The 16,189-nt window shown below is 40.8% G+C and overlaps 1 protein-coding gene across 3 annotated transcripts in view; it reads left to right on the top strand.

Annotated features, from left to right (window-relative positions):
- The window catches only part of ASH1L (ASH1 like histone lysine methyltransferase), a 238,891-nt gene that overhangs the window by 167,734 nt on the left and 54,968 nt on the right, over positions 1–16,189 (top strand). For all 3 annotated transcript variants that reach the window (XM_021667330.2, XM_012449852.2, XM_012449853.2), the window contains one exon: positions 5,501–5,595. In XM_021667330.2, coding sequence (XP_021523005.1) covers positions 5,501–5,595 — 95 coding nt within the window. The remainder of the gene's footprint in view (positions 1–5,500; positions 5,596–16,189) is intronic.

Raw genomic sequence — 16,189 nt, 5'->3', positions numbered from 1 at the left:
TTAAACTTATCAGCACTGCAAAATCAAGGATAAAATTGTTTTTTTAGGTAGTTAGTAATTAGCAATTAATGAGAGTATTCAGAATTTCATTAATTTGAGGACTGGAACTATAGGAGTAACTCCGGAGTTTTTGTGGGTTTGTGTTTCTTCATCACAAAGAGTTCTGCCAAGTATTTTCTTCCCAAACTATGCTATATTGTGTTCTTACCCAAATGGCAGCAGGGTTAAAAATATATATATATAATATGTATATTATATATATTTATAAATATATATTTATAATATATAGCATATTATATAACATATTATAAATATATATTTATAATATATAGTATATTATATAACATTATAAATATATAATATATAATATATAAGTATATTTATAAATATATATTTATATTATACATAATATATTATATATATTATAATTATATATAATATGTATTATAAATATAATTTTTATGTATTATATATGAATATAGATACATTATAAATATATTTATATTATACATATTATAAGTATATATAAGTATATATACTTATATATAATACCTATAATATAAATATATTCTGCTTTTATTCCTGTTATGTCCTCTGTTTAATTACTTTGGGTAAATCTTGAAGCTAATGGTGTGTAGACCAAATTCTCTTCGAGTCTTTGGTACTAGACACTTTGGTTATTTATTTGATCTAATTGAGTTTGATTGATGAAAAAGAAATAGATACTTGTTAATAAATCTGTTTTTCTGTTTAGTCATTATTTTAGGTAGGTTTTTGGGGGAGTGGGGGAGTTGTTTTTTTTTTTTTTTTTGAGACGGAGTTTCGCTCTTCTTACCCAGGCTGGACGGCTCACCACAGCCTCCACCTCCTGGGTTCAGGCAATTCTGCCTCAGCCTCCTGAGTAGCTGGGATTACAGGCACGCGCCACCATGCCCTGCTAATTTTTTGTATTTTTAGTAGAGACAGGGTTTCACCATGTTGACCAGGATGGTCTCGATCTCTTGACCTCTTGATCCACCCGCCTTGGCCTCCCAAAGCGCCGGGATTACAGGCTTGAGCCACCGCGTCCAGCCCCAAGTTGTTTATTTTTGAGACAGAGTCTCGCTCTATCAGCCAGGCTGGAGTACAGTGGTGTGATCTCAGCTCGCTGTAATCTCTGCTTGCCAGCTGCTTGTGAGGTTGAAGCAGGAGAATTGTTTGCACCTGGGAGGCAGAGGTTGCAGTGAGCTAAGAATGGGCCGTTGCACTCCAGCCTGGGCAACAAAGTGAGACTTCGTCTCAAAAAAAAAAAAAAAAAAAACCCAAAAAACACACACACACCAAAAACTAGCCTGGTGTGGTGGCACTAGCCTGTAATTCCAGCTACTGGGGATGTGGGGATGGGGCTGAGGCAGGAGAATCACTCAAACCTGGAAAGCAGAGATTACACCATGCTTGGCTAATTTTTTTTGTATTTTTAGTAAAGATAGGTTTTCACCATGTTGACCAGGCTGGTCTCAAACTCCTGACCTCAGGAGATCTGCCCATCTCCACCTCACAAACTGCTGGAATTACAGGCGTCAGCCACTGCACCGGCCTTTTTTTTTTTTTTTTTTAAATGAGAAAATGAAAATGATCTGTAGATAGTAAGTAGATCAGTGTAGTATCTTTGCTTTCTCTCTTTCTTTCTTTTTTTTCTCTTTATTTTCCTCTGTCTCTCTCTCTCTCTGCCTGTTTCCCAAGCTCCTTACTACTACTTTTTGTTTTTTGTTTTGTTTTGTTTTTAAACAAGAATCTTGTCTGTCACTCAGGCTGGAGTACAGTGACGCCATCTTGGCTCACTGCAACCTCTGTCTCCCAGGCTCAAGCAGTCCTCCTGCCTCACCCTCCCAAGTAGCTGGGATTACAGACACAGACCACCACACTGACTAATTTTTCTGTATTTTAGGTAGAGACAGGGTTTCCCCATGTTGGCCCAGCTAGTCTCAAACTTACGACCTCAAGTGATCTACCCACCTCAGCCTCACAAAGTGCTGGGATTACAGGCATGAGCTACTGCACTCGATCCTTACCACTCCTTTAAACACTTTCTGTAACTGAGTTTCTGACTTCATCGGGGCTACTTCAGCCATATTGCTTTCTTTCCTTTCCTCTCATTCTCCAACCTCATTTCAACTTTGTTTTTATAGCAGCTATTTTTGCTTCGTCTTCCTCCTTTCCCAGGTCCTCTCATGACTGACACCTCAGTAATGTTTGCATCTTAGCTTAATGTCACTTCCTCAGAGAGGCCTTCCCCAAGTTTTTTTTTTGTTTTTTTTTTGTTTTAGTTTTTTTTTGTTTTTTGAGACACTGGGTCTTACTCTGTCATTCAGGCTGGAATGCAGTGGTGCAATCATAGCTTTCTGTAGCCTTGAACTCATGGGCTCAAGTGATCCTCCCACCTCAGCCCCTGCAAGTAGCTAGGACTATATGTATTCACTAGCACACCTGATCTTACTTATTTCGCTTTAATTCTTTACCTAGCATTATTTTCTGATTTTTTTGTTTTCCTAGTTATTATTTCATTGTCTGTCTGTCCAATTAGAATATAAACTGTGTTATTCACCAGTGTTTCTTAGCACTTAGGACAGGACCTGAACTTCATGAGTGCAGAATAATTGTTGAATAAATAAATGAATGATCCATTAGAAAAACCCAGGGTTAAAAGAAAAAAGAAAAGAAAAACCCAGGGTTGAGGCTGGGCAAGGTGGCTCACACCTGTAATCCCAGCACTTTGGGAGGCTAAGGTGAGTTGAGTTCAGGAGTTTGAGAGCAGCATGGTGAAACCCTGTCTCTACTAAAAATAAAAAAATTAGCTGGGTGTGGTGGCGCATGCCTATCCCAGGTACGCGGATAGCTAAGGTGGGAGAATTGCTTGAACCCAGGAGGTGGAGTCCGCAGTGAGTCGAGATCGCGCCACTGCACTCCAGCCTGGGCGACAGAGCAAGACTCCATCTCAAAAGAAAAGGCCAGGGTTGAAAGTTAATAACTTTAGGTTTTACAAATAACTTACATCTTTTTTTTTTTTTTTTTTTTTTTTTGAGACAGTCTCGCTCTGTCACCAGGCACCAGACTACCAGACTAGAGTGCAGTGGTGCGATCTCGGCTCACTGCAACCTCTGCCTCCTGGGTTCAAGCAGTTCTCCTATCTCAGCCTCCAGAGTAGCTAGGACTCCAGACACGCACCACCACACCCAGATAATTTTTGTGTTTTTAGTAGATACAGGGTTTCACTGTGTTGGCCAGGATGGCCTTAATCTCTTGACCTCGTGATCTGCCCGCCTCGGTCTCCCAAAGTGCTGGGATTACAGGCATGAGCCACCGTGCCCAGCCCATAACTTACTTCTTTGATCTTCAGGTTTTTGTCTGCAAAGTGTATGTTACTGTACAGTGGTCCCCTGGTAACCACGAGATTGGTTTCAAGACCCCTATAGAGAATAGAGAATCCCTAGATGCTCAAATCCCTTATATAAAGTCCAGTAGTATTTGCATATAACCTATACATATCCTTCTGTATACTTTAAATAATCTCTAGGTTACTTTTAATGCCTAATACAATTTAAATACTATGTAAATAGTTGTTACACCATATTTTTAAAATATGTATCCTTTTTTGTACTATTACTTTTAGTTTTGGAGGAGGTTAATTTGTATTCCACAGAGATGAGGGCTCAACTGTATCTACTTAGTACAAGATATAGTAGACTAGATTTGATTTTTTTATATATTAAGAAAATAGAATTTTGTACACAGTAGCTCACACCTGTAATCCCAGCACTTTGGGAGGCCAAGGCAGGCTGATCACTTGAGGCCAGGAGTTCTAGACCAGCCTGGCCAGTATGGTGAAACCCCATCTCAACTAAAAATAGAAAAATTAGCCAGGTATGGTGGCGCACGCCTATAATCCCAGCAACTCGGGAGGCTGAGGCAGGGGAATCGCTTGAACTCAGGAGGCAGAGGTTGTAGTGAGCCAAGATTGCACCATTGCACTCCAGCCTGGACAACAAGAGCAAGACTTCATCTCAAAAAATAATAATAAAAGAGAAACAGGATCTTGCTCTGTCATCATGCAGTGGCATGATCAGAGCTCACTGCAGCCTTGAACTTTTGGACCGAAGTGATCCTTGCACCTCAGCCTCTTTAGTAACTAGGAATATAGGTATGTGCCATCTCACCTAGGTAATTTTTATTTTTAATTTTTATTTTTTTGTAGAGACTGGATCTTGCTATATTGCGCAGGGTGATCTCAAACTCCTGGCCTCAGGCAGTCTGCCTACTTCAGCCTCTCAAAGTGCTGGGATAATAGGCATAAGCCACTCAGTTTTATTTTTAAAAGTCAGTACGTTATAATTTCGCTAGAAAAAAGCAATGTATCACTTTGCCTTATTTACTGGAACTTTATGCCTGTAATCCCAGCACTTTGGGAGTCCAAGGCGGGTGAATCACCTGAGGTCAGTAGTTTGAGACCAGCCTGACCAACATGGCGAAACCCCATCTCTACTAAAAATACAAAAATTAGCCAGGTGTGGTGATGCCTGTAATCCCAGCTACTTGGGAGGCTGAGGTAGGAGAACTGCTTAAACCTGGGAGGCGGAGGTTGCAGTGAGCCGAGATCACTCACACCATTGCCTGGGCGACAAGCCTGGGCAACAAGAGCAAAACTCTCATCTCAAAAAAAAAAGAATTAAATGGAACTTTAAGCCAAAATATAGTCATAATAGATTAAATAGGCTTTAAGGCCCTTTTTTTCTCATTTTGCTTTTTCATTTTCCTTCTTTTTTTTCCTCCCCTTTTTTATATTTATGAAATCTCTTGGGATCTCATTTTAAACTTTGGGAAACAAACCAATAATGTGAATAGAAGACACAAGCCTAGAGAGACTTGGTGGAATAAAAGCAAGAGAATAATATAGTGAGTAGATATTGAGCAAGAAACTGAGGTTTTCGATCTTAAATCTCCTTCCCAACTACTAAAATTAAGGCAAGTCGCTCTGTCTTATAGAGCATGTTTCCTCTTATCTGCTTCACATTATTGATATAAAGTAACCAAATATACGGCAGTCATTGTAATCAGATCTAAAATTTGGGTTCCTTTTGCAAAACTGTTGGAGAAAACAAAAGAGCCTCTTTCTTTTCTTTCTTTTTTAAAATAGAGACAGGGTCCTGAGATATTTAATTAGAATAAAAGTTAAAAGAGAAAAAAAATTAGAAAGAGAGTCTCACATGTTACATAGGCCAGTCTCAAATTCCTGGGCTCAGGTGATCCTCCCACCTCAGCCTCCCAAAGTGTTAGAATTATAGGTGTGAACCCCCATGCCAGCCAAGAGCCTCTTTTAAAAAGACAATTTCAGAAATAAAAGATTTTTTTTGAACTTATCAATGTACTTGGTACCCTCTCCTCATAGGATAATCTGTTACCTGTATTTGACCACAGGAAGAAATTTCTTTGCCTCTGACTGTTTCCCATTCTTTTTTGATCACAGCCCGAAGAGTCGATTGATCCAATTAAAGAAAGAGAAGCTGGAGTATACTCCAGGAGAGCATGAATATGGATTATTCCCAGCCCCCATTCATGTTGGTAAGTACTGAGTCCACACAATATATCGCTGAGAAGAAACAGTATTTCCTAGGTTTGAGGGAAATGTCTTTTTAATCTTGTTATTATTTCTATTTTTCCAGTGGGATCAAGTTCTTTCTTTACCATTTTTTTTTATACTTACCCTGAAGAATTTTGTACACTGTTCAATAGTCAAGGGGTCACGATGGCATAAATCTTGTTCACTGGAGCCTTAATAAAATAACACTGGGCCAGCTGTGGTGGCTTATGCCTATAATTCTAGCACTTTGGGAGGCAGAAGCAGGTGGATTGCTTAAGCCCAGGAGTTCAAGGCCTGGGAAACATGGTGACACCCTGTCTCTACAAAAAATACAAAAATTAGCTGGGTGTGGTGGCACGGATATGTAGTCCCAGTCACTCTGGAGGCTCAAGTGAGAGGATCACTCGAGCCTAGGAGGTTGAGGCTATGGTGAGTCATGATCGTGTCACTATGCTCTAGACTGAGTTGACAGAGTGAAACCCTGTCTCTAAAACAAAAATAAATAATACTATGTCTGTACCTTTTGTTTCCTTAGGTATGTCATCTAGGAGAAACTAAGTAGTTAGGAGTTCATTGTCAAATATTTTCCACATTCAAAAAGAGATGAGTTATACACACATATGATTAGAGTTAAGAGGCCCCACTGTTTTTCCTGATTATTTATCTGCTTGAAAATGAAGTGATATTTATTCTGCTGTTCATTCTTGGCAAAAATGTCAAAGCTTTGTTTAGCATTTGGATAGTTATACCTTCTAGGACCCTATTATGGAGCTTATCAGATAAGTAAAAAGTACCGAGAAGTTTTTTTATTTTGAGATGGAGTCTGTCTCTATGGCCCAGGCTAGACCATGCCCAGTCTTCCTCCCATTTTTTCTATTCCTTATCCAGTCCATCTCCAAGTTCTGTTGTATTTCTGTCCCTGAAATATATCCTACTTCTCTCCAAATTCCATTCCTATCTCTCAAGTCTATGCCAGTAGTATCTTTTCTTCAGGCTGCTACAATAGCCTTCTAACAGATCTGTCTACTTCCAGTTGTGTTTCCATGTGATCCGTCCTCCACACAGTATAAAGAGAAATGATTTTTTTTTTCAACCCCTTCTCCTCCTCTAGAAATGATTTTTTAACCTAAGCCAGATCATACTTAAAACCTTTGCTCGGCCAGGTGTGGTGGCTCATGCCTGTAATCCCAGCACTTTGGGAGGCCGAGGCAGGCGCAGATCATGAGGTCAGGAGTTCAAAACCAGCCTGACCAACATGGTGAAACCCCGTCTCTACTAAAAAAGTAAAAAAATTAGCCAAACATGGTGGTATGTGCCTGTAGTCCCAACTACTCAAAAGGCTGAGGCAGGAGAATTGCTTGAACCTAGGAGGCAGAAGATGCAGTGAGCTGATATTGTGCCACTGCATTCCAGCCTGGGTGACACAGCAAGACTCCACTCAAAAAAAAAAAAAAAAAAAAAACCTTTGCATGGCTTACCATCAGATTAAAATATAAACTTCTTGACTTGAATGATCTGGTTCCTTGACTACGCCATCTCTCCCCATTTATCCATTCCCATCTCAACCTTATTCACTATATTGTGTCATATTGGATGGCCTTCTTTCAGTTTCTAGAACATAGCAAGCTTTTTCCCCCCAGAGGGTCATTATACTTGTTATTCCCATTACCTGAAAAGCTCTTTTCAGAGTCTCCCATGGTTAGTTTCTGCTCATCTTTTAAGGATGATCTTAGTATCAGCTTCAATACCAGTTTCTTTAAAATAATTTCCCTGATTTTCTCACCAAAAGAGGCTTCCTCTCTTTGTTCTAGATAACATCACTCTCTTTCTGTATGTATAATTACAATATTTCTTTATCTGTCTCCTCCATTAGATTATAATCTCCTGCAGTACAGGATCATTGTCTTTCTTACTCTCCCTGGATATCCCAGTACCTGGTACATAATAGAATTTTATCAAATATTGTACAAATGAAAGAAAAGGAGAAGAAATTAGTATAAAATGTTGAATGTAGATGACAGGTTTTCGTCTTACATTCAGTTTAAACAAACAAAATCACTTTAAAGGGGTTCATTAAACACATAGTATGAAACCAGGAACACCTTAATTGTGTACTAGATGTTGGTCATATGTCATGTAGTGTCTTCTTCAACTGTGACTTTCTAGACCCTCTTGACTATGGGGCTCTTGTTTATGTTCTGATTAACTAATCCCCTTTCCTCCCCAAGAGAGTTCAGTACCAGCAGAGTTTTTAAATCAGCAGACATAAACAAGTTCTTCAGTAAAGATTAGTTTGCTTGAATTATTCTGTGTTGGGTGGCTGGAGACAAATTTAACTACAACATGAAATTATAAAGTTTAATTCTCAGCTATGTAAACTTACATGTGCTTACCTAATGAAGACAAGTTCCTTATTCTCTAGAATTTGTGCCAAAGTTCTTTTGAAAGAGTCTTTTGGGGCCGGCCATGGTGGCTCACGCCTATAATCCCAGCACTTTAGGAGGTCAAGAGATTGAGACCATCCTGGTCAACAAGGTGAAACCCTGTCTCTACTAAAAAATACAAAAATTAGCTGGGCATGGTGGTGCACGTGCGCCTGTAGTCCCAGCTACTCGGGAGGCTGAGGCAGGAGAATTGCTTGAACCCAGGAGGCGGAGGTTGCGGTGAGCCGAGATCACGCCATTGCACTCCAGCCTGGGTAACAAGAGCGGAACTCCATCTCAAAAAAAAAAAAAAAAAGAAAGAGTCTTTTGTCTTTACTAATGAGATCATGGCAGTGGAAGCTGACTCTCAGCAAATTTAAAATCTGCTAATGATAAATACGCTTTGAAAGTAAGAACTAGACTGGGCATAGTGGCTCACACTTATAATCCCAGCACTTTGGGAGGCTGAGGTGGGTGGATTGCATGAGGCCATGAGTTTGAGACCAGCCTTGGCAACATGGAAAACCCCATCTCTACAAAAAATACAAAAACAAAAAAACCTAGCCCTGCATGGTAGCATGTGCCTATAGTTCCAGCTACTTGTGAGGAGCTGAGGCAGGAGGATTGCTTAAGCCTGAGAGGTTAAGGGTGCAGTTAGCTGAGATCGTGGCACAGCACTCCAGCCTGGGTGACAAAGCAAGAGCCTATCTCAAAAAAAAAATGAAGAAAAACTAATTTAAGAGTCCTGTTTAAAAGAAAACATAACCATTTTTGATCTTACAAGTTCTATCCTTATGATAGGAAATTTGCTAACTTACATCTTGGAATTAAGCTGTAACTATTGAAGGGGAGAAAGGAACAAGTTACTTCTAGAGGATTAGGAAGAATAGTCACATTTCTGACTTGAATAGAGGTTAAGAGATCCAGAATGGAAATCTCTTAGATATTTTATCTCTAGTTTCCCATGTCTCTACTGAAACTATTTATACTCAGTAATCTGCATATTGACTAAATAATGGGAAGCTCCATCCAAGTAGGGAAGTCTTTTTCCTGTGGTCAAATACTGCTTAAGGCCAGGCATAATGGCTCATGCTTGTAATTCCAGCACTTTGAGAGATCAAGGCCAGTAGATCACTTGAGGTCAGGAGTTTGAGACCAGCCTGGCCAACATGGTGAAACCCTGTCTCTACTAAAATTACAAAAATTAGCTGGGTGTGGTAGCACACACCTGTAATCCCAGCTACTTGGGAGGCTGAGGCAGGAGAATCGCTTGAACCCAGGAGGTGGAGGCTACAGTGAGCCAAGATTGCACTACTGCACTCTAGCCTGGGTGACAAAGCAAGACTCTGTTTCAAAAATAATTTTTAAAATAGTGCTTAAAATCAGGTAGTTCCATGCTAGGATTTTTTTTGGACGGGTTGCAGGGGGATAGTGCTATTTTGTTGTTCAAATAATATATTATTATTAGAGATAGAGAGGGACGGAGCTCAATTATTTTGAACAGATCAAGTATCATGTAAACAAAGAGTATGACTTTTAGAGTCAGCCAGACCTAGTTCATCTCTGTCTTTGCCTTGACAGTTATGTGAGTCCAGGCTCAGTAGCTCATACACATAACCTCAGCACTTTGGGAGGCTAAAAAGGGTAGATCACATGAGCTGAGTTCAAGACCAGCCTGAGCAACATGGCAAGACCCTATCTCTACTACAAATACAAAAAAACAGCCAAGCATAGTGGTGCATGCCTATGGTCCAAGCTACTCAGGAGGCTGTGGTAGGAGGATTGCTTGAGCCCAGGAGGCTGAGGCTTCAGTGATCATGCCACTGTACTCCAGTCTAGGTGATGGAGCAAGACCCTGTTAGGAAAAGAACAAAAGCAAAAAAACTATACAAAGAGTCTTAGCAACTATATTTTAATAGCCAAAAGGTAGAAGCAACTCCAGTGTCCACCAGTGGATGAGTAAACAAAATGTGATATGTCCGTTCAATGGAATATTATTCAGCAATAACAGTGAAGTACTAATATATGCTACTATATGGATAAATCCTAACCCAATAATCCCAACTACTCAGGAGGCTGAGTCTAGAGGATAACATGAAGCAAGGAGTTTGAGACCCACCTGGGCAACATATTAAGACTTTGTCTCAGTTGGGCACAGTGGCTCACGCCTGTAATCCCAGCACTTTGGGAGGCAGAGGCACGTGGGTCACCTGAGGTCGTCGGGAGTTCAAGACCAGCCTGGCCAACATGGTGAAACGCTGTCTCTACTAAAAATAGAAAAATTAGCCAGGCGTGGTGGCAGGCACCTTTAATCCCAGCTACTCAGGAGGCTGAGGCAGGAGACTTGCTTGAACCTACTGGAGGTTGCAGTGAGCTGAGATTGCACCACTGCGCACTCAGCCTGAGCGACAGAGTGAAGTTCTGTCTCAAAAAAAAAAAAAGACTCGTCTCTTAAAAAATGAAAATGAGGCCAGGCACAGTGGCACAATCCCAGCACTTTTGGAGGCCAGGATGGGCAAATCACAAGGTCAGGAGATCGAGACCATCCTGTCCTACTGAAAATACGGAAATTAGCTGCACGTGGTGATGCATGCCTGTAGTCCCAGCTACTTGGGAGGCTGAAGCAGGAGAATTGCTTCAACCTGGGAGGTAACATTTGCGGTGAACCGAGATCGCATCACTGCGCACCAGTCTGGGCGACAGAGGGAAACTGCATCTCAAAAGCAAAAAAAAAAAGAAAGAAGAAAAACCAGTCATGGCTGTGCGAGGTGGCTCACACCTGTAATCCCAGCACTTTAGGAGGCCAAGGTCGGTGATCAGGAGGTCAGGACTTCAAGACTAGCCTGGCAAACATGGTGAAACCCGTCTCTACTAAAAATACAAAAATTGGCTGGGCATGGTGGCTCACGCCTGTAATCCAAGCACTTTGGAGGCCAACATGGGTGGATCACCTGAGGTCAGGAGTTCAAGACCAGCCTGACCAACATGGTGAAACCCCGTCTTTTTTAAAAAATAAAAAAAATAAAATACAAAAATTAGCTGGGTGTGGTGGCATGTGCCTGTAGTCCCAGCTACTTGGGAGGCCGAGGCAGAAGAGTTGCTTGAACCCAGAAGGCGGAGGTTGTAGTGAGCCAAGAACACATTCATAGTCCTAGGTACCTGGAAGGTTTTGGTGGGAGAATCACTGGAGCCCAGGATTTTGAGGCTGCAGTGAGCCATGATCATGCCACTGCACTCCACCCTGGGTGATATCCCTGTATCTTAAAAAATAATAATAAATAAAATAAATTTTTAAAAACTTCATGTAGTGTGGAAGAAGACAGTTACAAAACCCCATTTTTTTGTTTGTTTGTTTTTTTGCTTTTTTGAGATGGAGTCTAACTCTGTTGCCCAGGCTGGAGTGCAGTGGCATGATCTCGGCTCACTGCAACCTCTGCCTCCTGGGTTCAAGTGATTCTCCTGCCTTAGCCTCCTGAGTAGCTGGGATTACAAGTGTGCACCATCTCATTCAGCTAATTTTTATGTTTCTTTCTTTTTTTTTTTTTTTTTGAGACAGAGCATAGCTCTGTCGCCCAGGCGAGACCAGAGTACAGCGGTGCAATCTGGGCTCACTGCAACCTCCACCTCCCAGATTCAAGCAGTTCTTCTGCCTCAGCCTCCTGAGTACCTGGGATTATAGGCACACACAACCAAACCTGGCTACTTTTTGTATTTTTAGTAGAGACGGGGTTTCACCATGTTAGGCTGGTCTCAAACTCCTGACCTCGTGATTCGCCTGCCTCGGCCTCCCAAAGTGCTGTGATTACATATATGAGCCACCACGCCCTACTTAATTTTTGTATTTCTAGTGGAGACAGGGTTTCGCCATGTTGGTCAGGCTGGTCTGGAACTCCTGACCTCAAGATTTACCCATCTCAGCCTCCCAAAGTGGTAGGATTACAGGCATGAGCCACCATGCCAGCGTTTTTTTTTTTGTTGTTGTTGTTGTTTTTTGAGATGGAGTCTTACTCTGTCACCCAGGCTGGAGTGCAGTGGCTTGATCTTGGCTCACTGCAACCTCCACCTCCCAGGTTCAAGCGATTCTCCTGCCTCAGCCTCCTGAGTAGCTGGGACTACAGACACCCGCCACCATGACTGGTTAATTTCTGTATTTTTAGTAGAGACAGGGTTTCACCACATTGGCCAGGATGGTCTCAATCTCTTGACCTTGTGATTCACCCGCCTTGGCCTCCCAAAGTGCTAGGATTACAGGCGCAAGCCACTGTGTCTGGCCAAAGCCATGTATTTTATGATTTCATTTATATGAAATATCCAGAATTGGCAAATACACATAAACAAAATAGACGAATTGTTACTAGAGACAGGAGAATGGGGAGTGTCTGATATTGAGTACAGAATTTCTTTGGGGGATGATGAAAATGTTCTGAAATTAGTCGTATTAATTGGGATTCTCCAGAGAAACAGAAACAATCGGATGGGGAGAGAGAGAGACTTGACTTTAAGGATTTTACTCATGAGATTGTGAAGGCTAGCCAGTCTAAAATTCGTAGGGTAGACTGGCAGGCTAGAAAGCCAGAGAAGACTTGATTTTGGAGCTCAAGTCCTAAGGCAATCTGCTGGCAGAATTCTCATTCTGAATGGAAGCTCACCTACATTATGAAGCATAATCTACTTATAATCTACTGATTTCAATGTTATACACACACACACACACACACACACACACATGCCTGACCAGGTGCAGTGACTCATCTCTGTAATCCTAGCACTTTGGGGGGAAGAGATGGAAGGATTGCTTGAGCCCAAGAGTTCATGACCAGCCTGAGTAACATAACTAAATCCCATCTCTACAAAAAAAGATTTTTTTAATTAGCTGGGCCTAGTAGTATGCACCTGTGATCCCAGCCACTTGAGAAGCTGATGTGGGCAGATTGCTTGAGCCCAGGAGTTTGAGGTTGCAGCAGTGAGCTGTGATTGTACCACTGTACCCTAGCATGGGAAACAGCAAAATCCTGTCTCCAAAAGAGGAAAAAAGAAAAGGAAAAAAACCCTTCCCCAGAACACCTAATATAATATTTTGCCAAATATCTGGGTACTCTGGCCTTACCCAGTTTGTACATAAAATTAACCATTGCAGTGATAATGGTCTATAACAGTATAGACTAAAAGCACTAAATAGTAATGGTGAAGCTGTTATCACAGAAGTATTCTGATTTCTCTGCTTAAAAGAAAAAATTTAAGGCTTTAAGCCTTATGGTAACAGGCAATTTTACATACTAATTTAGGAGTAGAATGGCTCACGCCTGTAATCCCAGCACTTTGGGTGGCCAAGGTGGGTGAATCACCTGAGGTTAGGAGTTCAAGACCGACCTGGCCAATGTGGTAAAACCCCGTCTATACTAAAGATATAAAAATTAACTGGGTGTGGTGTTGCATGGTTGTAATTCCAGCTACTTGGGAGGCTGAGGCAGGAGAATCACTTGAACCCAGGAGGCGGAGGTTGCAGTAAACCAAGATCTCATCACTGCACTCCAGCCTGGATAACAGAGCGAGACTCCATCTCAAAAAAGAAAAAAATTAAGATACAATTCTGTGGTATAAGTGGAATGGAAATACTCTTCAAGAATAAAAAGGAATGATTTGCCAGGCATGGTGGCTCACGCCTGTAATCTCAGCACTGTGGGAGGCCAAGGTGAAATCAGGAGTTTCAGATAAGCCTGACCAACATGCCAAAACCCCATCTCTACTAAAGATACAAAATTAGCAAGGTGTGGTGGCACTTGCCTATAATCCCAGCTACCAGGGAGGCTAAGGCAGGAGGATCACTTGAACCTGGGAGGTGGAGGTTGCAGTGAGCCAAGATTGTGCCACTCACTGCACGCCAGCCTGGGTGACAGAGCAAGACTCTGTCTCAAATATAAATAAATAAATAAATAATAAACAAATTAAAAAGTGATTTAAATTTCTTTCTTTCTTTTTTTTTTAAAGACGGGGTTTCACCATATCGGTCAGGCTGATCTCAAACTCCTGACCTCATGTGATCCACCCGCCTCAGTCTCCCAAAGTGCTGGGATTACAGGCGTGAGCCACCACACCCGGCTGATTTAAATTTCTAAATGTTAAAACAAGTGATTATTCCTTATTTAATGGATGATGATAAATCTTTATGATATTTTGATTTATTTTAAAATGATATAACCAGAAATTACATAATTTGTAACTGTTTAAACTTAAAAGTATATAAGGAAATTCATAGTTTTTCAAACTTTTCATGAGGAATATATGAGCAAAAGCATTTGAAGATACGGTCTTTCACTTTATTTGCTTCTGGAATCGGTCAGGCCTTGATTCACATTCCACCTCCACTAATTCCTATATATAAGACTTTGGACAAATTAACACATCTCAAGGCCTCAGATTTTTTTTTATTTCTGAAATATAAATTAGTATGAATACTAAGTAAAATAACACTTTTAAAATACTTAGCATAAAGTCTGACACATAGTAAATACTCAATAATAAGTAATTACTACTAATTTGAAGCTGTTTCTGCAGTATAGTATCAATCAGTAAGAATGACTGTTACTTAACACATAAACCTGCTTCTTCTTTTTTTTTTTTTTTTCCTGGGATGCCGTTTCACTCTTGTGGCTGAGGCTGGAGTGCTATTGCTCGATCTCGCCCCACCACAACCTCCGCCTCCTGGTTCAAACAGTTCTCCTACCTCAGCCTCCCAAGTTGCTGGGATTACAGGGATGTGCCACCATGGCCAGCTAATTTTGTATTTTTAGTAGAGACAGGGCTTCTCCATGTTGCTCAGGCTGATCTGGAACTCCCAGCCTCAGGTGATCTGCCTGCCTTGGCCTCCCATAGTGTGGGGATTACAGGCATGAGCCACTGCACCTGGCCATAAACCTGCTTCTATTACTTCTTGCCGAAGACCTCAGAATTCTTCTCAACATAGCTTTCCTATGTTGCCACTGCCAGTCATTCAGACTTATGGCAAATCTTGATTGATTTTCCTGGTATAGTAGAAAGAACATAGGCCTTATATGCAGGAAATAATTAACATAATATACTTACTATTTTTAGAAAGGTTTTCTTCCAAGGTTGGTGGTTGGCTGGCATCTAGGAACTTGAATGGTAAACAGTTCCCTACACTAATATGAAATTTGCCCTAGATGGCAGGAGTGTTTTATTGTGCCTGTGTATATTATACAGTATGGTTTCTGCTCAACACCTGCTTTTCCTTTTGGGGAATGTGGTATTTTGGTACATTCTAGGCATAAGGTACCTACATGACCAGCTGCCAATAAAAACCTTGGCCACTAAGTTTTTCATGAATTTCCGTAATAGAAAACATTTTACACATGTCAGAACTCATTGTTGGAGTCGTCCTGTGTGACTCCACTGGGAGGGAACTTTTGAAAGCTCGCATCAGGCTTTCTCCAGACTTTGCATAGTGCACCTTTTCCGTCTATTGATTTTGCTTTGAATCTTTTGACTATAATAACATACAACCGTGAATATGACTATATGCTGAGTCCTGTGAGTCACCAAACCTGAGTGGCGGGGTCTTAGGGACCCCTGATACACCTTAGAATCAAACACACATAGACTTCTTTCCCCATTCAACTCTCTTGTAACTAGAGGATCTTGCACAAGTTATTTATCTACTCTAGATCTCAGTATCTTCATATATATATATTGAGAATATTTCTAGTCTGAGTTGTGAGGATTAAGATACGTTTATTTTGTTCTTAGCACAGAGTGACTACACCTTCTTGATTTTCTGTAACCAAGTACTCAGTGTCAGAAGAGCAAAAGCATCTCACTCATTTCAAGAAAACTAAAGTATAGATATATAAGCTCTTATTGACAAATATGAGTTCCATAGACTTCTAAAAACTAAAAGTTGTTTTTATAACCGATTATGGCAAAAACTGTCCTGACCTTTGCTCATTTAGCAGCAAATTGAACTATGCTAATGTGAATGTAGTACAGTGATTATTCCACATAATATGAATAGTCGAGTGTTGGCCCTAGATATATTAACATATTTGATTAAGAGATGTTGCTCCAGCCCTCAGTGGACTAGTTAAATAATATATATGTGCCCTATATTATTTTTATATAAAATCTGAAAAAAGTC

This window comes from Aotus nancymaae, unplaced genomic scaffold (assembly GCF_030222135.1).
Source record: "Aotus nancymaae isolate 86718 unplaced genomic scaffold, 86718_ANA_hifiasm-v0.15.2.pri h1tg000108l, whole genome shotgun sequence".
NCBI lineage: Eukaryota > Metazoa > Chordata > Mammalia > Primates > Aotidae > Aotus > Aotus nancymaae.
The sequence above is the reverse complement of the archived record's forward strand: the minus strand, read 5'-3'. Positions and strand labels throughout refer to the sequence as shown.